Below are 24,428 nucleotides of genomic sequence, written 5' to 3' on the forward strand. Positions count from 1 at the left end.
CAAACTGATTTGAGCTTTTTAACGCCAAAGGTAAGGAGTTTCTTTTGGATGCGGAAGCGCAGCCACTGGAGGTTCTCGAGGAGCGGGGAGACGTGAACCGAATGTTTTCGTTGAGAAGTGATCGGTGCAGAAGAGCAGAGCCTGAAATGTGCTTGGATGGATGGGGAGGAAAGGGCAGATTTTGGCAGTGTTGTGAAGATAGATCAATCAATCAATCAATCAATCATATTTATTGAACGCTTACTGTGTGCAGAGCACTGTACGAAGCGCCTGGGAAGTCCAAGTTGGCAACATATAGAGACGGTCCCTACCCAACAGTGGGCTTACAGTCTAAAAGGGGGAGACAGTGAACAAAACCAAACATACCAACAAAATAAAATAAATAGAATAGAAATGTACAAGTAAAATAAATAGAGTAGTCAATATGTACAAACATATGCACATATATACACAGAAGCTAAACCTCCCACATATAGATAGATAAGGGATCGGTGCAGCAGAGCGAAGCCGGAAAAGCGCTTGGATGGTTGGAGAGGAAAGGGCAGATTTTAGCGGTGTTGTGAAGATAGAACAATAATAATAATGTTGGCATTTGTTAAGCGCTTACTATGTGCAAAGCACTGTTCTAAGCGCTTGGGGGGATACAAAGTGATCAGGTTGTCCCGCGTGGGGCTCACAGTCTTCATCCCCATTTTACAGATGAGGGAACTGAGGCTCAGAGAAGTGAAGTGACTTGCCCAAGGTCACACAGCAGACATGTGGCGGAGCCGGGATTCGAACCCACGACCTCTGACTCCAAAGCCCGGGCTCTTTCCGCTGAGCCACACTGCTTCTCTAATAGAATAGAATAGAATAGAATGGGACAGGATTTGGTGACAGGTTGAAAAAACGGGTGGAATGGGTTCCTCTAGATAGTAGGTCAGTCCAGTCAATCAATCATTCATATTTATTGAGCGCTTACTGGGTGCAGAGCACTGTACTAAGCGCTTGGGAAGTCCAAGTTAGCAACATGTAGAGACGGTCCCTACCCAACAGTGGGCTCACAGTCTAGAAGTCTAGTCCTCAGTCTAATCGGGCTGTCGTCTTCAGTGAAAAGGCTCATTCATTCATTTCATTCGATTGTATTTTTTGAGCGCTTGCCGTGTGCAGAGCACTGTACTAAACGCTTGGGAAGTCCAAGTTGGCAACATATAGAGACGGTCCCTACCCAACAGTGCGCTCACAGTCTAGAAGTCTAATCCTCAGTCTAATCATCATCATCAATCGTATTTATTGAGCGCTTACTGTGTGCAGAGCACTGTACTAAGCGCTTGGGAGGTACAAATTGGCAACATATAGAGACAGTCCCTACCCAACAGTGGGCTCACAGTCTAGAAGGGGGAGACAGAGAACAAAACCAAACATACTAACAAAATAAAATAAATAGAATAGATATGTACAAATAAAGTAAATAAATAGAGTAAAAAAATATGTACAAACATATATACATATATACAGGTGCTGTGGGGAAGGGAGGGAGGTAAGATGGGGGGATGGAGAGGGGGACAAGGGGGAGAGGAAGGAAGGGGCTCAGTCTGGGAAGGCCTCCTGGAGGAGGTGAGCTCTCAGCAGGGCCTTGAAGGGAATAATAATAATAATAATGTTGGTATTTGTTAAGCGCTTACTATGTGCAAAGCACTGTTCTAAGCGCTGGGGTAGGTACAGGGTAATCAGGTTGTCCCACGAGGGGCTCCCAGTCTTCATCCCCATTTTCCAGATGAGGGAACTGAGGCCCAGAGAAGTGAAGCGACTTGCCCCAACGTCTCACAGCTGACAAGTGGCGGAGCCGGGATTGGAAGCCACGACCTCCGACTCCAAAGCCCGGGCTCTTTCCACCGCGCCACGCCGCTTCCCGTGCTTCCCAAAGTCACCCTGTCGGGCTGTCGTCTTCAGGGAAAAGGCTCATTCGCTCATCTCATTCGATTGTATTTTTTGAGCGCTCGCCATGTTTAAAGCAAGGTACTAAAAGGCACTGGGGGAGAGTGCGGTGCAACACTAAATAGACCCGTTCCCTGCCCACGCTGAGCTAACAGTCTGGAGCGCGGCTCCTGCCGGTTTCTACTCACCGACGTGGCATTTTCACTTCCAGTCGCAGCTCCGGTGACCTCGGCCGCCGGAGAGGTGCTTCGTACAGAGTCACCTCTGGAGAAGTGAGAAGAGGGAAGTCCAAGCCGGCAACATCTAGAGACGGTCCCTGCCCAACAACGGGCTCACGGTCTAGAAGGGGGAGACGGACGACAGAACACGCGGACGGGTGTCGGGTTGTCAGAACGAAGGATCTGGATTAGAACCCGGATAATAATATAATAATAATGATGGCATTTATTAAGCGCTTACTATGTGCCAAGCACTGTTCTAAGCACTCCTTCCAACTCCCAGATCCAGGCTCTAACCATTTGTAACCATATATATGTATATATGTTTGTGCATGTTTATTACTCTTTATTTATTTTACTTGTACGTATCTATTCTATTTATTATATTTTGTCAGTATGTTTGGTTTTGTTCTCTGTCTCCCCCTTTTAATCAATCAATCAATCAATCAATCGTATTTATTGAGCGCTTACTATGTGCAGAGCACTGTACTAAGCGCTTGGGAAGTACAAATTGGCATCACATAGAGACAGTCCCTACCCAACAGTGGGCTCACAGTCTAAAAGGGGGAGACAGAGAACAGAACCAAACATACCAACAAAATAAAATAAGTAGGATAGAAATAAAATAAGTAGGATAGAAATATTTTAGACTGTGAGCCCACTGTTGGGTAGGGACTGTCTCTATATGTTGCCAACTTGGACTTCCCAAGCGCTTAGTCCAGTGCTCTGCACATAGTAAGCGCTCAATAAATACGATTGAGGATGATGATGATGATGAGAAGCGGCGTGGCCCGGCGGAAAGAGCCCGGGCTTCGGAGTCGGAGGTCATGGGTTCCAATCCCGGCTCCGCCGCTTGTCAGCTGGGTGACTTGGGGCAAGTCGCTTCACTTGCCTGGGCCTCGTCTGTAAAATGGGGATGAAGACCGTGAGCCCCACGTGGGACAACCTGATCACCTTGTATCCCCCCCAGTGCTTAGAACAGGGCTTGGCACATAGTAAGCGCTTAACAAATACCGTCATTATTATTATTATTGAGGGCAAAGCATTTATTTATTTATGTATAGACCACTTGGAGCTCACTGAGCGGCAGGGAATGCACTTGGGAGAATGCAATATAACAAGGTACAGACACAGTCACCTCTCAGGGTCGCACCTGGAGAGTCTTTTAGACTGTGAGCCCGCTGTTGGGTAGGGACCGTCTCTGTATGTTGCCAAATTTGTACTTCCCAAGCGCTTAGTACAGTGCTCTGCACATAGTAAGCGCTCAATAAACACGATTGATGATGATGGTGGAGAGTACTGGAAACTCACCTGTGAGCCCCACATGGGACAACCTGATCACCTTGTATCCCCCCAGTGCTTAGAACAGTGCTTGGCACATAGTAAGCGCTTAACAAATGCCATTATTATTATTATTATTATTGTTATTATTATTATTATGAGAGGGAGAGTCCAGCAGAGGCTTACCTGTTCCACTTCCAGCTTGACCAGCGGCTAGCGAGCGGAAGGCGATCTGCTACAGGTCAAAACTCACCCGTGCTGGGCAGCAGCGGCAGGGGAGAGAGTCATTCATTCATTCAATCGTATTTATTGAGCGCTTACCGTGTGCAGAGCACTGGACTAAGCGCTTGGGAAGGACAAGTCGGCAACATCTAGAGATGGTCCCTACCCAACAACGGGCTCACGGTCTAGAAGGGGGAGACAGACAACAAAACAAAGCATGTGGACACGTGTCAAGTCATCAGAATAAAGAGAAGTAAAGCTAGATTCAATCATTCATTCAATCGTATTTATTGAGCGCTTACTGTGTGCAGAGCACTGTACTAAGCGCTTGGGAAGCACAAGTCGGTAACATATAGGAACGGTCCCTACCCAACAGCGGGCTCACAGTCTAGAAGGATGATGGCAGAGGCCAGGACTTTCTGCAGAAAATATATCCATGGAGTCGCTGTGAATCAGAAACGCCTCGACGGCACTTGGTAATAATAAATGTGCAGTGCCTGGCCCAGAGGAAGTGCTTAATAAATACCATTATTGTTATTATTGTTACATGGCTCAGTGAGAAGCAGCGTGGCTCAGTGGAAAGAGCCCAGGCTTGGGAGTCAGAGGTCGTGGGTTCGAATCCCGGCTCTGCCGTGTGTCTGCTGTGTGACGTTGGGCAAGCTGCTTAACTTCTCTGTGCCTCAGTTCCCTCATCTGTAAAATGGGGATGAAGACTGTGAGCTCCACGTGGGACAACCATTCATTCACTCATTCATTCAATCGTATTTATTGAGCGCTTACTGCGTGCAGGGCACTGTACTAAGCGCTTGGGAAGGACAAGTTGGCAACATAGAGAGACGGTCCCTACCCAACAGTGGGCTCACAGGCTAGAAACCAGATTACCTTGTATCTACTCCAGCGCTTAGAACAGTGCTTGGCACATGGTAAGAGCTTAACAAATACCAGTATTATTGTTATTATTATTATTACTTTCCTCCTCGGCTTCTACTTCATTCATTCAGTCGTATTTATTGAGCGCTTACTGTGTGCAGAGCACTGTACTAAGCGCTTGGGAAGTACAAGTTGGCAACGTATAGAGACGGTCCCTACCCAACAGCATAGGCTTAGTGAGAAGCAGCGTGGCTTAGTGGCAACAGCCCGGGCTTGGGAGTAGGAGGTTGTGGGTTCTAATCCTGGCTCCGCCACTTGTCTGCTGTGTGACCTTGGGCAAGTCACTTCACTTTCCTGTGCCTCAGTTCCCTCATGTGCAAAATGGGGATTAAAAGTGTGAGCTCCACGTGGGACAACCTTATTCATTCATTCATTCAACTGTATTTATTGAGTGCTTACTGTGTGCAGAGCACTGTACTAAGCGCTTGGGAAGTCCAAGTTGGCAACATATAGAGACGGTCCCTACCCACCAGCGGCCTCACAGTCTAGGAGGGGGTGACAGACAACAAAACAGAACAAGTAGACAGGCATCAATACCATCAGAAGAAATAGAATTATAGTTATATAATAATAATAATGATGGCATTTGTTAAGTACTTACTATGTGCGAAGCACTGTTCTAAGTTGGGGGGGGGATACAAGGTAATCAGGTTGTCCCACATGGGGCTCACACTCTTCATCCCCATTTTACAGATTCATCCATTCTATTGTATTTGAGCGCTTACTGTGTGCAGAGCACTGTACTAAGCGCTTGGGAAGTCCAAGTCGGCAACATATAGAGGCGGTCCCTGCCCAACAACGAGCTCACAGGCTAGAATCAATCAATCAATCAATCGTATTTATTGAGCGCTTACTGTGTGCAGAGCACTGTACTAAGCGCTTGGGAAGTACAAGTCGGCAACATATAGAGACGGTCCCTACCCAACAACGGGCTCACAGGCTAGAATCAATCAATCAATCAATCGTATTGAGTGCTTACTGTGTGCAGAGCACTGTACTAAGCGCTTGGGAAGTACAAGTCGGCAACATATAGAGACAGTCCCTACCCAACAGTGGGCTCACTTGAGGGAACTGAGGCACAAAAAAGCGACTTGCCCAAAGTCACACAGCTGACAAGTGGCAGAGACGGGATTGGAACTCATGACCTCTGACTCCCAAGCCCGGGCTCTTTCCACTGAGCCACACTGTTACATACATATTATTAATTTTATTTTGTTAGTATGTTTGGTTCTGTTCTCTGTCTCCCCCTTTTAGACTGTGAGCCCACTGTTGGGTAGGGACTGTCTCTATGTGATGCCAATTTGTACTTCCCAAGCGCTTAGTACAGTGCTCTGCACATCATAGTAAGCGCTCAATAAATACGATTGATTGATTGATTGATTAATAAAATAGAATAATAAATATGTACAAATAAAATAGAGTAATAAATATGTGGAAATAGATAAGTGCAGTGGGGAGGGGAGTAGGACAGTGGGGGGAATGGGATGGGAGGAGGAGAGGAAAAAGGGGGTTCAGTCTGGAAACCTGATTCATTCATTCATTCAACTGTATTTATTGAGCGCTTACTGTGTGCAGAGCACTGTACTGAGCGCTTGGGAAGTAGCGTGGCTCAGTGGAAAGAGTCCGAGCTTTGGAGTCGGAGGTCGTGGATTCTAATCCCGCCTCTGCCACTTGTCAGCTGGGTGACTTTGGGTGAGTCACTTTGCTTCTCTGGGCCTCAGTTCCCTCATCTGGAAAATGGGGATGAAGACTGTGAGCCCCACGGGGGACAACCTGATCACCTTGTATCTACCCAGGGCTTAGAACACTGCTTGGCACATAGTAAGCACATATTCATTACTCCATTCATTTATTTATTTTACTTGTATATATGTTTGTACATATTTATTACTCTATTTCACTTGTACATATTCTATTTGTTTTTTATTTATTTGGTTTAAACGTTTTGTTTTGTGGTCTGTCTCCCCTTCTTGAGTGTGAGCCCCGCTGTTGGGTAGGGACCGTCCAAACTTGTACTTCCCAAGCGCTTAGTACAGTGCTCTGCGCACAGTAAGCGCTCAATAAATACGTTTGAATGAATATGAATGCTTAACAAATACCAATATATATAAATACATATCATATATAATATATAATAATATCATATAATAATATCACATAATAATATATAATCATATACATTATTATAATATAATATATAAATATATATAATATAATATAACATAATATATAAATATATAATATTATATATATCATATAATAATATAATGTAATAACATATAATTATATATTATTATAATATAATATGATATGTAATATAATGATATTATAATTATTAAACTATAATAATTATTATTGATTAATTATATTATTATAATATAATATGATGTATAAATATATAATACAATATAATATAATGTAATATATAAATATATATAATATTATATACATATCATATGATAGTATAATAATATATTATTAATTATAATCATATATAATTAATTATATATAATTAATTATACTAATTATATTATACTATATTACATATAATTAATTATATCAATTATATTAATAATATAACAATATATAATATATAATATAATTATATTATAATTATTAAACATAATAATTATTAATTAATTATATTATTATAATATAATATAATATATAAGTATACATAATATAATATAATATAATATAATATATAAATATATATAATATTTTTATATATATCATACAACAATATCATATAACAATATACAATTATATATTATATATATTATATAATATACAATATAATCATACTATAACTATTAAAATATAATTATAATTATTAATCAATTACATTATAATATAATATAATATATAAATATACATAATATAATATAATATAATATATAAATATATAATATTTATATATATATCATACAATAATATCATATAATAATATATGATTATATATATTATTATAATATAATATAATATATAAATATATAATATTATATAGCATATAATAATATCATATAAAATATAATAATATATTATATTATAATATATATTATAATTATATATATTAGTATATACTTTTATATGATATTATCATATGATATATATAATATTATATATTTATATATTATATTATATTATATAATAATATCATATAAAATATATAATAATATATTATTATAATATAATATATAAATATATAATATTATATATATTATATTATAATAATATATTAGTATATATTTTTATATGATATTATTATATGATATATACAATATTATATAATTATATATTATATTATATTATATAATAATATCATATAAAATATATAATAATATATATTATTATAATATAATATAATATATAAAAATATATATATATAATATTATATATATATATATATATATATATATTGTTAAGCGCTTACTATGTGCCAAGCACCGGCCTGAGCACTGAGGGAGACACAAACTAGTCAGATTGGATTAGCCCCACCTGGAGCTCACAGTCTTGACCCCACCCGCCATTTACCGAGGAATGATGATGCTGGGATTTGTTAAGCGCCTACTGTGTGCCAAGCACTGGATGATAATTATGGTAGAAACAGCGTGGCTCAGTGGAAAGAGCCCGGGCTTGGGAGTCAGAGGTCACGGGTTCTAATTCCGGCTCCGCCATCCGTCTGCTGGGTGACCTTGGGCAAGTCGCTTCACTTCTCTGGGCCTCAGTTCCCTCATCTGTAAAATGGGGACTAAGACTGTGAGCCCCACGTGGGACAACCTGATCACCCTGTACCCCCCCAGCGCTTAGAACAGTGCTTTGCACATAGTAAGCACTTAGTAAATGCCATCATCATCATCAAATAGGCAACATTCAGTCAGTCAGTCAGTCATATTTATCCTATTTATCCATATTACATATCCTTCTAGACTGTGAGCCCACTGTTGGGTAGGGACCGTCTCTATATGTTGCCAACTTGGACTTCCCAAGCGCTTAGTCCAGTGCTCTGCACGCAGTAAGCGCTCAGTAAATACGATTGATGATGATGATGATTTATTGAGCGCTTACTGCATGCAGAGCACTGGACTAAGCGCTTGGGAAGGACAACCCCCTTCTAGACTGTGAGCCCACTGTTGGGTAGGGACTGTCTCTGTAGCCAACTTGTCCTTCCCATGCGCTTAGTACAGTGCTCTGCATACACTAAGCGCTCAATAAATGCGATTGAATGAATGATGGCATTTATTAAGCACTTACTGTGTGCAAAGCACTGTTCTTCTAGACTGTGAGTCCGCTGTTGGGTAGGGACCGTTTCTATAGGTTGCCAACTTGTACTTCCCAAGCGCTTAGTACAGTGCTCTGCACACAGTAAGCGCTCAATAAATAGGATGGAATGAATTGAATGAACGAACATAGAGAGACGGTCCCTACCCAACAACAGGCTCGCAGTCTAGAAGGGACACCTGATGACCTTGTATTTCCCCCCCAGCGCTTGGAACATGGTAAGGGCTTTGGAGTCAGAGGTCATGGGTTCAAATTCCAGCTCTGCCAGCTGTCAGCTGGGTGACTCTGGGCAAGTCGCTTCACTTCTCTGGGCCTCAGTTCCCTCATCTGGAAAATGGGGATGAAGACTGTGAGCCCCCCGTGCGACAATCTGATCTCCTTGTAACTTCCCCAACGCTTAGAACAGTGCTTTGTACGTAGTAAGGGCTTTGGAATCGGGGATCATGGGTTCAAATCCCGATTCTGCCAACTATCAGCTGTGTGACTCTGGGCAAGTTGCTTCCCTTCTCTGGGCCTCAGTTCCCTCATCTGGAAAATGGAGATGAAGACTGTGAGCCCCAACATGGGACAATCTGATCGCCTTGTAATCTCCCCAACGCTTAGAACAGTACTTGGTACATAGTAAGGGCTTTGGAGTCAGAGGTCATGGGTTCAAATCCCAACTCTGCCAACTGTCAGCTGTGTGACTCTGGGCAAGTCACTTAACTTCTCTGGGCCTCAGTTACCTCATCTGGAAAATGGGGATGAAGACTGTGAGCCCCCCGTGGGACAACCTGATCACCTTGTAACCTCCCCAGCGCTTAGAACAGTACTTTACATGTAGTAAGCGCTTAACAAATACCATCCTTATTATTATTAGTATTATTCTGTGCCTCAGTTCCCTCATCTGTAAAATGGGGATGAAGACTGTGAGGCCCCCGTGGGGCAACCTGATCGCCTTGTATCCTCCCCAGCGCTTAGAACAGTGCTGTGCACATAGTAAGCGCTTCACAAATACCGTTCTGACTGTAATTATTGTCCCCCTCCCCTCCCCTCCCTGCCCCACCCCCACTGCCAAGATGGCGCCGACGGCCTCGCGTTGGGCCCGGGGGAGAGGCCGGAAGTGACGCACGGCGCAAGGCCTGTCGGGAGTCCCCTGCCGCCGCAAGGCCTGCCGGGAGCGCCCCTCCGCCCGCCGCTTCCGGGTTGGCTAGGCCCCCTCCCCCCCCCGGACCCGCAGGCCTCGCTTCGGGCCGCTTAGGTGGGTCCTGGGCCCAGGGCCGGACCTTTCGGGACCTTTCCATCCGAGGGGCGCCGGCAGGGGAGGCCTCGGAGGAACCGAGACGGGAAAGGCCGGACACGTGCGTGGGCGCGCGCATGCGCGGGCGCAGGGGGGGTATGCGCGTGTTCGGGGTGCGTGCACGCATGAGCTTGTTGGGGGCGGGTGAGTATGGTGGGTGTGCGCATGCGCTTGGTGGGAGGGTGGGTTTGCGCGTGTTGGGAGGGTGCGTATGCGCCGGAGGTGTGTGCGCATGCGCTTGCTGGGCGAGTGACTATGCGGCGGGGGGTGTTGGGAGGGTGGGATTGCACGTGTTGGGGCGTGGGTGTGCGCATGCGCTTGTTGGGAGGGTATGAGCGGGAGGGATGTGCGCATGCGCTTGTTGGGAGGGTGGGTATGCTCGTGTTGGGGGGTGGATGCGCGCAGGCGCTTGTTGAGGGGTGAGTGTGTGTGGGGTGCGCATGCGCTTGGTGGGAGGGTGAATATGCGGCGGGGGGGTTGCTGTAAGGGTGGGTATGCGCATGCGCTTGTTGGGGGGGGTGAATGTGGGGGATGTGCGCATGCGCTCGTTGGGAGGGAGGGTATGCGCGTGGGGGGAGGGTGGGTGCGGTTACACGGGGGGACGCGCATGCGCTCTTTGGGAGTGCGCGGGGGTGTGTGTGCGCATGCGCTTGTTGGGCGGGTGTGTATGCACGTGGGGTGCATGCGCTCGTTGGGAGGGTGGGCATGCGCATGCTGGGGGTGGGTGCGCGTATGCGCTTGATGGGAGGGTAGGCATGCGCGTGTTGGGGGTGCGTGCACGCATGCGCTTTTTGGGAGGGCGGGTATGCGCGGCGGAGGTGGGTGTGCGCGCACGCGCTTGATGGCTGGGCGGGTACGCGCGGGGGAGGGGGTGGATGCGCGCATACGCTCTGTTGGGAGGGTGGGCATGCGCATGCTGGGGGTGGGTGCGCGTATGCGCTTGATGGGAGGGTAGGCATGCGCGTGTTGGGGGTGCGTGCACGCATGCGCTTTTTGGGAGGGCGGGTATGCGCGGCGGAGGTGGGTGTGCGCGCACGCGCTTGATGGCTGGGCGGGTACGCGCGGGGGAGGGGGTGGATGCGCGCATACGCTCTGTTGGGAGGGTGGGTGTGCGCATGCGCTTGTGGGGCGGGCCGGTATGCGCGGGGGTGAGTGTGCGCATGCGTTTGCTGGGAGGGCGGGTATACGCGTGTTGGCGGGAGGCGTGCGCGCGCATGCGCGTGGAAGGTTGGCTGTGTGCCTTGATTCATTCATTCATTCAATCGTATGTACTGAGCGCCTACCATGTGCCGAGCACTGCGCTAAGCGCTGGGGAAGGACAAGTCGGCACCGGCTGCTGTGTGTGTGTGTGTGTGTGTGTGTCGCTTTTTCGCAGAGCGCGGGTCCTGAAGGAGGCAGGTAACCTGCCCTGCCTCAGTTTACCCCTCTGGGCCTCACGTGTCTGCTAAATCCCAGGCCCCTCCCCCCCCCCGGGTCAGGGGAGAAGGGGGGGTTCATTCATTCATTCGTCTTTATTGAGCGCTTACTGTGTGCGCAGCACTGTGCTAAGCGCTTGGGAAGTCCAGCTAGGCCACAGAGACAGTCCCCATTCATTCATTCAATCGTATTGGGCGCCTACTGTGTGCAGAGCACTGTGCTAAGCGCTTGGGAAGAACAAGTTCGTTCATTCATTCATTCAATCGTATTTATTGGGCGCTGACTGTGTGCAGAGCACTGGACTAAGCGCTTGGGAAGTCCAAGTTGGCAACATATAGAGACGGTCATTCATTCATTCAATCGTATTGAGCGCCTACTGTGTGCGGAGCACTGGACTAAGCGCTTGGGAAGTACAAGTTCATTCAATCGTATTTATTGAGCGCTGACTGTGCAGAGCACTGTACTAAGCGCTTGGGAAGTCCAAGTTGGCAACATATAGAGACGGTCATTCATTCATTCAATCAATCAATCAATCAATCAATCAATCGTATTTATTGAGCGCTTACTATGTGCAGAGCACTGTACTAAGCGCTTGGGAAGTACAAATTGGCAACACATAGAGACAGTCCCTACCCAACAGTGGGCTCACAGTCTAAAAGGGGGAGACAGAGAACAGAACCAAACATACCAACAAAATAAAATAAGTAGGATAGAAATGTACAAGTAAAATAAATAAATAAATAAATAGAGTAATAAATATGTACAACCATATATCCATATATACAGGTGCTGTGGGGAAGGGAAGGAGGTAAGACGGGGGGATGGAGAGGGGGACGAGGGGGAGAGGAAAGAAGGGGCTCAGTCTGGGAAGGCCTCCTGGAGGAGGTGAGCTCTCAGCAGGGCCTACTGTGAATTGTACTGTGAATTGTAGCAGGGCCTACAATTCAATCGTATTGAGGGCTTACTGTGTGCAGAGCATTGCACTAAGCGCTTGGGAAGTCCAAGTTGGCAACATATAGAGACGGTCATTCATTCATTCAATCGTATTGAGCGCTATTACTGTGTGCAGAGCACTGGACTAAGCGCTTGGGAAGTGCAAGTTCATTCATTCAATCGTATTGAGTGCTGACTGTGTACAGAGCACTGTACTAAGCGCTTGGGAAGTCCAAGTTGGCAACATATAGAGACGGTCATTCATTCATTCAATCGTATTGAGCGCTATTACTGTGTGCAGAGCACTGTACTAAGCGCTTGGGAAGTACAAGTTCGTTCATTCATTAATTCAATCGTATTTATTGAGCACTGAATGTGTGCAGAGCACTGTACTAAGCGCTTGGGAAGTGCAAGTTCATTCATTCATTCAATCGTATTTATTGAGCACTGACTGTGTGCAGAGCACTGTACTAAGCGCTTGGGAAGTCCAAGTTGGCAACATATAGAGACGGTCATTCATTAATTCAATCGTATTGAGCGCTATTACTGTGTGCAGAGCACTGGACTAAGCGCTTGGGAAGTCCAAGTTCATTTATTCATTCAATTGTATTGAGTGCTGACTGTGTGCAGAGCACTGTACTAAGCGCTTAGGAAGTCCAAGTCGGCAACATATAGAGACGGTCATTCATTCATTCAATCGTATTGATCGCTTACTGTGTGCAGAGCACTGTACTAAGCGCTTGGGAAGTGCAAGTTCATTCATTCATTCAATCGTATTTATTGAGCGCTGATTGTGCAGAGCACTGGACTAAGCGCTTGGGAAGTCCAAGTTGGCAACATATAGAGACGGTCATTCATTCATTCAATCGTATTGAGCGCTTCCTGTGTTCAGAGCACTGTACTAAGCGCTTGGGAAGTACAAGTTCATTCATTCAATCGTATTGAGCGCTGACTGTGTGCAGAGCACTGTACTAAGCGCTTGGGAAGTCCAATTTGGCAACATATAGAGACGGTCATTCATTCATTCAATCGTATTGAGCTATTACTGTGTGCAGAGCACTGTACTAAGCGCTTGGGAAGTACAAGTTCGTTCATTCTTTCATTCAATCGTATTTATTGGGCGCTGACTGTGCAGAGCACTGTACTAAGCGCTTGGGAAGCCCAAGTTGGCAACATATAGAGACGGTCATTCATTCAATCGTATTGAGCGCTTACTGTGTGCAGAGCACTGTACTAAGCGCTTAGGAAGTCCAAGTTGGCAACATCTAGAGACGGTCCCTACCCAACAGCGGGCTCACAGTCTAGAAGGGGGGCAGACAGACAATAAAAATAATAATAACAATAATAATAATGGCATTTGTTAAGCGCTTACTGTGTGCCAAGCCCTGTTCTAAGCACTGGGGGGATACAAGGTGATCAGGTTGTCCCACGGGGGGCTCACAGGCTTCATCCCCATTTTTATAACGGCATTTATTAAGCGCTTACTATTCATTCCATCGTATTTATTGAGCGCTTACTGTGTGCAGAGCACTGTACCAAGCGTTTGGGAAGTCCAAGTTGGCAACACAGAGAGACGGTCCCTACCCGACAACGGGCTCACAGTCTAGAAGGGGGGCAGAGAGACAATAAAAATAACAATAACAATAATAATAATGGCATTTGTTAAGCGCTTACTATGTGCCAAGCACTGTTCTAAGCGCTGGGGAGGTTACAAGGTGATCAGGTTGTCCCACGGGGGGCTCACAGGCTTCACCCCCATTTTTATAATGGCATTTATTAAGCGCTTACTATGTGCCAAGCACTGTTCTAAGCGCTGGGAAGTTATAAGGTGATCCCGTTGTCCCACGGGGGGCTCACAGGCTTCACCCCCATTTTTATAATGGCATTTATTAAGCGCTTACTATGTGCCAAGCACTGTTCTAAGCGCTGGGAAGCTATAAGGTGATCAGGTTGTCCCACGGGGGGCTCACAGGCTTCACCCCCATTTTACAGATGAGGTCACTGAGGCACAGAGAGGGAACTGACAACAGAGCAAAACAAGTCGACAGGCATCAATACCATCAAAATAGATAACTAGATCTATAATAAATAGATCTATTTTTAGACTGTGAGCCCGCTGTTGGGTAGGGACCGTCTCTATGTGTTGCCAACTTGGACTTCCCAGGTGCTTAGTACAGTGCTCTGCACACAGTCAGCGCTCAATAAATATGATGATGATGATCTATAATAATTATAGATAGATACACATCATTAATATAATAAATAGAGTGATAAATAGGTATAAATATACACAAGCGCTGTGGGGCGGGGAAGGGGGAAGAGCAGAGGGAGGGAGTCGGGCCGATGGGGAGGGGAAGAGGGTGGGGAGGAAAGCGCTTTGGTAGAAAAACCAAAGCCCTGCTTTCAATCAGTCGTATTTAATAATAATAATAATGGCATTTGTTAAGCACTTACTATGTGCCAAGCACTGTTCTAAGCGCTGTGGGGGGGGGGGTACAAGGTGATCAGGTTGTCCCACGGGGGGCTCCCAGTCTTCATCCCCATTTGACAGATGAGGGAACTGAGGCCCAGAGAAGTTAAATGATTTGCCCAGAGTCAGCAGACAAGTTGCGGAGCCAGGATTAGAACCCATGACCTCTGACTCCGAAGCCCTTGCTCTTTCCACTGAGCCACGCTGCTTAATAATAATAATAATGACGGTATTTGTTAAGCGCTTACTATGTGCCAAGCACTGTTCTAAGCGCTGGGGGGGGATACAGGGTGATCAGGTTGGCCCACCGGGGGCTCAGTCTTAACCCCCATTTTACAGATGAGGGAGCTGAGGCACAGAGAAGTGAAGTGACTTGCCCAGAATCACTCAGCAGACAAGTGGTGGAGCTAGGATTCGAACCCATGACCTCCAACTCCCAAGCCCTTGCTCTTTCCACTGAGCCACGCTGCTTCTCACTGAGCCGCACCGCTTAATAATAATAATAATAACAGTATTTGTTAAGCGCTTACTATGTGCCAAGCACTGTTCTAAGCACTGGGGGGGGGTACAAGGTGATGAGGTTGTCCCATGGGGGGCACACAGTCTTAATCCCCATTTTACAGATGAGGGCACTGAGGCACAGAGAAGTTAAATGATTTGCCCAGAGTCACTCAGCGGACAAGTGGTGGAGTCAGGATTCGAACCCATGACCTCCGACTCCCAAGCCCTTGCTCTTCCCACTGAGCCACGCTGCTTCTCACTGAGCCACACCGCTTAATAATAATAATAATAACGGTATTTGTTAAGCGCTTACTATGTACGAAGCACTGTTCTAAGCACTGGGGGGAGGATACAAGGTGATCAGGTTGTCCCACGGGGCGCTCACAGTCTTCATCCCCATTTTACAGATGAGGTCACTGAGGCTCAGAGAAGTTAAGTGACTTGCCCAAAGTCACCCAGCTGGCAAGTGGCAGAGCCGGAATTCGAACCCATGACCTCTGACTCCCAAGCCCGGGCTCTTTCCACGGAGCCACGCTGCTTCTCGTTTATCCAGTGCTTATTGTGTGCAGAGCACTGCATGCAGCCCTTGAGAGAGTCCAGTGCTTAGAACAGTGCTTGACATTAGCGAAGCAGCAAAAGAGCCCGGGCTTTGGAGTCAGAGGTCATGGGTTCAAATCCCGGCTCCGCCAACCGTCAGCTGGGTGACTTCGGGCAAGTCACTTCGCTTCTCTGGGCCTCAGTCACCTCATCTGCAAAATGGGGATGAAGACTGTGAGCCCCCCGTGGGGCGACCTGATCACCTCGTAACCTCCCCAGCGCTTAGAACAGCGCTTTTGCACATAGTAAGTGCTTAACAAATACCGTCTTCATTATTATTATTATAGTAAGCGCTTAACAAATACCATCATCATTATTCTTATTATAGCCCAACGATATAACAGGCTCGCGGCTTGCCCGCAAAGAGCTTACAGCCCAGAAGGAAGAGCCTTCCAGGGTTTTCCCAGGACAAAGTACGGCGTTCCGCACACGGCGTTACCATTAGGAAATGCTGCCACGACTGTGGGAAGGCAATCCCAGCCTGGCTTAGTGGCTAGAACCCTGGAAAGAGCCCGGGCTTTGGAGTCGGAGGTCCTGGGTTCAAATCCCGGCTCCGCCCCTTGCCAGCCGTGTGACTTTGGGCAAGTCACTTCACTTCTCCGGGCCTCAGTTCCCTCCTGTGGAAAATGGGGATGAAGGCTGTGAGCCCCAAGTGGGACAACCTGATCACCTTGTATCCTCCCCAGCGCTTAGAACAGTGCTTGGCACATAGTAAGCGCTTAACAAATACCAAGATTATTTGTACATATTTATTACTCTATTTTACTTGTACATGTCTATCCTATTTATTTTATTTTGTTAGTATGTTTGGTTTTGTTCTCTGTCTCCCCCTTCTAGACTGTGAGCCCACTGTTGGGTAGGGACTGTCTCTATACGTTGCCAACTTGTACTTCCCAAGCGCTTAGTACAGTGCTCTGCACATAGTAAGCGCTCAATAAATACGATTGATGATGATGATGATTATTAGAAGGGGGAGACAGAGAACTATTTGCGTTTGTCACCATCTGAGCCGGGCAGCCCTGGGGTGACGGGAACCGTCGGTTTCTAGACCGTGAGCCCGCTGTCGGGCAGGGACCGTCTCTATACGTTGCCGACTTGGACTTCCCAAGCGCTTAGTACGGTGCCCTGCACACAGTCAGCGCTCAATAAATAGGACCGAAGGATAAACAGGAGCGAACGAATGAATTAAACGGAAATGGCTCTGTTTAGGTCCCGACGATGAGCGAGTGGATGAGAAAGAGCCCCTTGGAGTGGCAGGCGTTCGTGAACAAAGAAGTCAAAGTCACAGCCAGCGAGAAGAACGAGTTTCAAGGATGGGTCTTAACCACAGACCCCGTTTCTGCCAAGTGAGTAGACGCCGTTTAGGATGGCATTTGTGAAGCGCTTACTGTGTGCCAAGCACTGCTCTAAGCGCTGGGGAGGTTACAAGGTGATCAGGTTGTCCCACGGGGGGCTCACAGTCTTAATCCCCATTTTGACAGACGGGGGAACTGAGGCCCAGAGAAGCGAAGTGACTTGCCCGAGGTCACCCAGCAGACTTGTGGCGGAGCCGGGATTCGAACCCCTGACCTCGGACTCCAAAGCCCGGGCTCTTTCCACTGAGCCACGCTGCTTCTCTGTTTCCCGGGAGGTCAGAGGGCCTGGGCTCAATTCCCGGCTCTGCCACTTACCTTAATAATAATAATAACAATAACGATGGTATTTATTAAGCGCTTCCGATGCGCCAAGCACTGGAATAATAACGATGGCATTTGTTACAGCGCTTACTATGTGCCAAGCGCTGTTCTAAGTGCTGGGGAGGTTACAAGGTGATCAGGTTGTCCCATGGGAGGTACACAGTCTTCAGAGGTCACTTTTAACTTCCCTGGGCCTCAGTTCCTTCATATGTTACCAGTGTATACTTCCCGAGCGCGTAGTACAGTGCTCTGCACACAGTAAGCGCTCAATAAATACGATTGAATGAATGAAATGGCTATTCGATCCCGTTTTTTCCCCTCCTACTTACACTGTGGGACTTATAGCACAGCATTGATTCATTCAATCGTATTTATTATTAATAATAATAATAATAATGATGATGATGGCATTTATTAAGCGCTTACTATGTGCCAAGCACTCTTCTAAGCACTGGGGAGGATACAAGGTGATCAGGTTGTCCCATGGGAGGCTCACAGTCTTCAGAGGTCACTCAACTTCCCTGGGCTTCAGTTCCTTTATATGTTGCCAACTTGTACTTCCCGAGCGCTTAGTACAGTGCTCTGCACACAGTAAGTGCTCAATAAATATGATTGAATGAATGAAATGGCGATTCGATCCCATTTTTCCCCCTCCTACTTACACTGTGGGACTCATAGCACAGCATTCATTCATTCAATCGTACTTATTATTATTAATAACAGTAATAATAATAATAATGATGATGGCATTTATTAAGCGCTTACTACGTGCCAAGCCCTGTTCTAAGCGCTGGGGAGGATACAAGGTGATCAGGGTGTCCCGCGGGGCGCTCACAGTCTTCAGAGGTCACTTAACTTCCCTGGTCCTCAGTTCCTTCATCTGCAAAATGGGGATTCGATCCCAGTTTTTCCCCTCCTACTTACACTGTGGGACTCATAGCACAGCATTCATTCATTTGATCGTATTGATTGATAATAATGATGGCATTTATTAAGCATTTACTTTGTGCAAAGCACTGTTCTAAGCACTGGGGAGGTTACAAGGTGATCAGGTTGCCCCACGTGGGGCTCACGGTCTTCATCCCCGTTTTCCAGATGAGGGAACTGAGGCCCAGAGAAGTGAAGTGACTCGCCCGAAGTCACCCAGCTGACAAGTGGCGGAGCCGGGATTTGAACCCGTGACCTCAGACTCCAAAGCCCGGGCTCTTTCCACTGAGCCACGCCGCTTCTCTGGATGTTCCTGGGCCCGGCCGGATCTGGAAACTGCCCTTCTGGATTCATTCATTCATTCAGTCGTATTTATTGAGCGCTTACTGTGTGCAGAGTAAGCGCTTCTAGGCCGTGAGCCCGCTGTTGGGTGGGAACCGTCTCTCTATGCTGCCGACTTGGACTTCCCAAGCGCTTAGTCCAGTGCTCTGCACACAGTAAGCGCTCAATAGATACGACTGAATGAAGGCAGAGCACTGTACTAAGTGCTTGGGAAGTACATTTGTTAGTTATATATTTGTAGTGTGGCTGTATTAAGTCCCTTCTCGACAACCCCCTGCAGCGCGGCTCAGTGGAAAGAGCCCGGGCTCGGGAGTCAGAGGCCACGGGTTCGAATCCCGGCTCCGCCGGCTGTCAGCCGGGTGACCTTGGGCAAGTCGCTTCACTTCTCCGGGCCTCAGTTCCCTCACCTGTCAAATGGGGATGAAGACCGGGAGCCCCCCGTGGGACCACCTCATCCCCTTTTCCATTTTCCAGACGAGGGAACCGAGGCCCAGAGACGTGAGGGGGCCTGCCCAGGGTCACACAGCAGACACGTGGTGGAGCTCTGCGCCAATTCAGTCGTATTGATTGAGCGCGTGTCGCTGGGGAGAGTAAGAGAAGCCGCGTGGCTCAGTGGAAAGAGCCCGGGCTCTGGAGTCCGAGGTCAGGGGTTCAAATCCCCGCTCCGCCAATTGTCAGCTGGGTGACTTTGGGCAAGTCACTTCACTTCTCCGTGCCTCAGTTACCTCATCTGTACTTGTACTTCCCAAGCGCTTAGTCCAGTGCTCTGCACACGGTAAGCGCTCAGTAAATACGATTGAATGAATGAATCTGTAAAATGGGGATGAAGACTGTGAGCCCCCCGTGGGGCAACCTGATCACCTTGTAACCTCCCCAGCGCTTAGAACAGTGCTTTGCACATAGTAAGCGCTTAACAAATACCAACATTATTATTATTATTATTAGGGGTTCAAATCCCAGCTCTGCCACTTGTCAGCTGTGTGACTTTGGGCAAGTCGCTTCACTTCTCTGGGCCTCAGTTCCCTCATCTGTCAAATGGGGATGAAGGCTGTGAGCCCCCCGTGGGACAACCTGATCACCTGGTAACTTCCCCAGCACTTCGACCAGTGCTTTGCACATAGTAAGCGCTTAAATACCAACATTATTATTATTATGGGTTCAAATCCCAGCTCTGCCACTTGTCAGCTGTGTGACTTTGGGCAAGTCGCTTCACTTCTCTGGGCCTCAGTTCCCTCATCTGGAAAATGGGGAGGAAGCCTGTGAGCCCCCGGTGGGACCGCCTGATCACCTGGTAACCTGCCCAGCGCTTCGATCAGTGCTTTGCACATAGTAAGCGCTTAAATACCAACATTATTATTATTATGGGTTCAAATCCCGGCTCTGCCAATTGTCAGCTGTGTGACTTCGGGCAAGTCGCTTCATTTCTCTGGGCCTCAGTTCCCTCATCTGTCAAATAGGGATGAAGCCTGGGAGCCCCCCGTGGGACAACCTGATCACCTGGTAACTTCCCCAGCGCTTACGATCAGTGCTTTGCACATAGTAAGCGCTTAAATACCAACATTATTATTATTATGGGTTCAAATCCCGGCTCTGCCACTTGTCAGCTGTGTGACTTTGGGCAAGTCGCTTCACTTCTCTGGGCCTCAGTTCCCTCATCTGTCAAATGGGGAGGAAGCCTGTGAGCCCCCAGTGGGACCGCCTGATCACCTGGTAACCTCCCCAGCGCTTCAACGAGCGCTCTGCACATAGTAAGCGCTTAACAATTGCCATCATTAATTACAATTCACACAATAAACAGGCCCATGCCCTGCCCATCCGATCACCTGGTAACCTCCCCAGCGCTTCGACCAGCGCTCTGCACATAGTAAGTGCTTAATAAATGCCATTATTAATTACAATTCAAACAATTCCCTGCCCACCCGATCACCTAGTAACCTCCCCAGCGTTTCGACCAGCGCTCTGCACATAGTAAGCGCTTAATAAATGCCATTATTAATTACAATTCAAACAATAAACAGGCCCATGCCCTGCCCACCCGATCACCTGGTAACCTCCCCGGCGCTTCGACCAGCGCTCTGCACGTAGTAAGCGCTTAATAAATGCCATCATTAATTACAATTCAAACAATAAACAGGCCCGTTCCCTGCCCGCCCGATCACCTGGTAACCTCCCCGGCGCTTCGACCAGCGCTGTGCACGTAGTAAGCGCTTAATAAATGCCATTATTAATTACAGCACAAACAATAAACAGGCCCATTCCCTGATCACCTGGTAACCTCCCCGGCGCTTCGACCAGCGCTCTGTATATAGTAAGTGCTTAATAAATGCCATTATTAATTACAATTCAAACAATTCCCTGCCCACCCGATCACCTAGTAACCTCCCCAGCGTTTCGACCAGCGCTCCGCACATAGTAAGCGCTTAATAAATGCCATTATTAATTACAATACAAACAATAAACAGGCCCATTCCCTGCCCACCCGATCACCTGGTAACCTCCCCAGCGCTCTGCACATAGTAAGCGCTTAACAAATGCCATCATTAACTACAATTCGAACAATTCCCTGCCCGCCCGATCACCTGGTAACCTCCCCAGCGCTTCGACCAGCGCTCTGCACGTAGTAAGCGCTTCATAAACGCCATTATTAATTACAGTTCAAACAATAAGCAGGCCCATGCCCTGCCCACAGCGAGCTGACGGTCTGGAGACGCGTTTACGGCGTAGGGCACCACCAGGAGCCCCCCAACTTTTCCAGCCGCGGCAGGGTCGGATTGGGTCGCGGCCCGGGGCGTGTCGATGGGGGTCGGGGGGCCCCGGTTTCACAAACCCCCCCGCCCTCACCCGGGGTCCGCCCTGCCTTCTGCCTCCCTCCTCCTCCTCCTCCCGACAGCGTCGTCCTCGTGAACTTCCTCGCTGACGGCCGGGCGTCGGTGACCGGGGTCACGGGCCACGCGGTGCGGGCGGTGGAAGTCCTGCGGGAAGGGGACGAGGCCACGCGGGAGCGGCTGCTGGCGCTCTTCGCGCCCAAGGGGAGTCCGGCCTACAGCCCCGGGGACCTGGACAGGCGCAAGAGCCGCCTGAAGACGTGGCTGGAGGAGAACGGCATTCCCGTCTCCGAAGAAGGGGACCCGCGGGGGAGCCTGCGCGTGGCCGGCCTGCTGACCGTCCACCCGCCCTACGGCCCGGAGGACTGCAGCGGCTCCAACGAGATCGTCCTGGCCAGGGTGCAGGGCCTCCTCGCGGGCCACGTGCCGGCCGGGCCCTAGCCTGCCCGCCCCGTCCCGGTTTTCCTCCTCGCGGATCCCGGGTCCCCTCCGCGGAAAACCAACCCCCCGCCGGCCGGGGTCCCCCGGCTGGGGCGTCCGCTCCCCTCCCGGCTCCGTCGGAGGAGCGGGCACGGCTCCTGGGGTGGGATCGATCCATCGATCGATCGTATCTTTTAATCTTTCTGCATCTTTTAGACCGGGAGCCCGCCGTCGGGTAGGGACCGTCTCCGTGCGTCGCCAATCTGTACTTCCCAAGCGCTTGGCACGGCGCTCCGCACACAGGAAGCGCTCGGTAGATACGATTGACGATGACGATTGGATTTACCGGGCACGGCCCCTGGGGAGGAATCGCATCCCGGTCGGTCCATCGGATTCAGGGAGCGCTTACCGTGGGCGCAGCGCCAGGCTGAGCGCTTGGGAAGGCCCGAGTCGGCAACGTCCGGAGACGGCCCCTCCCCAACGGCGGGCTCGCCGTCTAGAAGGGGGAGATGGAGAACGAAACCAAACGTATTCACGGAATAAAATAAATACGATAGACGTGTACAAGTAAAATAGAGTAATAAACACGTACAAACATATATACAGGTCCCATCCCTTTTAGACTGTGAGCCCGCCGTTGGGTCGGGACCGTCTCTAGATGTCGCCGACTTGGACTTCCCAAGCGCTTTTAGTACAGTGCTCTGCACACAGGAAGCGCTCAATAAATACGATGGATTGATTGATTCCATCCCAACACAGCCGAGGCCGCGGGAATACTAGCATCTGTTCATTTTGCCCCCCCGCTTCTCTCTAGAACAGGGATGCTTAGCTTCGACTGTTATTTTAGGTCAACGCTTTCGATGTTGGGCAGGGGCCGTCTCTAGATGTGGCCAACTTGGACTTCCCAAGCGCTTAGTCCAGTGCCCTGCACGCAGTAAGCGCTCAATAAATACGAATGAACGAGTGATGTCTTTGGCCGAGTCAGATGCGGTTTTGGTTTCCTGCGGGTCACAAGTGCTCTGGTCGGCTCCAAAGGCCCGGAGCACATCGGGAGATGGGAACGGATGTTCCTGCCCCACGCCTCTCCCAGAGAAGCCCTCCTCCCTCGGAGGAGGGAGCAGGAAGACGATGGAACCTGGGATCGTCTCTATATGTTGCCAACTCGTACTTCCCAAGCGCTTAGTACAGTGCTCTGAACACAGTAAGCGCTCAATAAATATGATCGAATGAATGCTGTGTGACTCTGGGCCTCAGTTCCGTGGCTCAGTGGGAAGAGCCCGGGCTTTGGAGTCAGAGGTCATGGGTTCAAATCCTGGCTCCGCCAACTGTCAGCTGGGTGACTTTGGGCGAGTCACTTCACTGCCCTGGGCCTCAGTTCCCTCATCTGGAAAACGGGGATTAAGACTGTGAGCCCCACGTGGGACAACCTGATCACCTTGTAACCCTCCCAGCGCTTAGAACAGTGCCTTGCACATAGTAAGTGCTTAATAAGTGCCATCATCATTATTATTATTCTCTGGACCTCAGTTCCCTCATCTGCAAAATGGGGAAGAAGACCGTGAACCCCCGTAGGACAACCTGATCACCTTGTATCCACCCCAGGGCTTAGAACAGTGCTTTGCACATAGTAAGCGCTTAACAGATCCCATCATTATTATTATTATTCATTCTGCCTCCGCCAGCTGTGTGACTTTGGGCAAGCCACTTCACTTCTCTCACCTGTCCACATGTTTTGTTTTGTTGACCGTCTCCTCCTTCTAGACAGTGAGCCCGCTGTTGGGAAGGGACCATCTCTATATGTTGCTGACTTTGACTTCCCAAGCGCCTAGTCCAGTGCTCTGCACACAGTAAGTGCTCAATAAATCTAAAAGGGGGAGACAGACAACAAAACCAAACATATTAACAAAATAAAATGAATGGAATAGATATGTACAAGTAAAATAGAGTAATAATACGACTGAATTCATTTATTCATTCAATCGTATTTATTGAGCGCTTACTTTGTGCAGAGCACTGTACTAAGCGCTTGGGAAGTACAAATCGGCAACATATAGAGACGGTCCCTACCCAGGCACATGCTTTATCAATCAATCAGTCGTATTTATTGAGTGCTGTGTGCAGAGCACTGTACTAAGCGCTTGGGAAGTCCAAGTTGGCAACATATACAGTCCCTACCCAACAGTGGGCTCACAG

The 24,428-nt window shown here is 48.1% G+C and overlaps 1 protein-coding gene across 3 annotated transcripts; it reads left to right on the top strand.

The window, feature by feature from the left end:
• Positions 1-10,021: 10,021 nt before the first annotated feature.
• Positions 10,022-22,607, top strand: GEMIN6 (gem nuclear organelle associated protein 6). Of its 3 annotated transcripts, none has more exons than XM_038748424.1 (3): positions 10,022-10,089; positions 17,255-17,391; positions 21,881-22,607. In XM_038748424.1, the coding sequence occupies exons 2-3, from the start codon at positions 17,264-17,266 to the stop codon at positions 22,254-22,256; spliced, it is 504 nt and encodes a 167-aa protein (XP_038604352.1). In that variant the 5' UTR covers positions 10,022-10,089; positions 17,255-17,263; the 3' UTR covers positions 22,257-22,607. The 3 variants fall into 3 exon arrangements, with proteins under 3 accessions (XP_038604352.1, XP_038604338.1, XP_038604345.1); XM_038748410.1 differs by lacking the exon at positions 10,022-10,089 and adding an exon at positions 10,098-10,189; XM_038748417.1 differs by lacking the exon at positions 10,022-10,089 and adding an exon at positions 11,444-11,526.
• The last annotated feature ends 1,821 nt before the right edge of the window (positions 22,608-24,428 follow it).

Source organism: Tachyglossus aculeatus, chromosome 1 (assembly GCF_015852505.1).
Source record: "Tachyglossus aculeatus isolate mTacAcu1 chromosome 1, mTacAcu1.pri, whole genome shotgun sequence".
Lineage (NCBI taxonomy): Eukaryota > Metazoa > Chordata > Mammalia > Monotremata > Tachyglossidae > Tachyglossus > Tachyglossus aculeatus.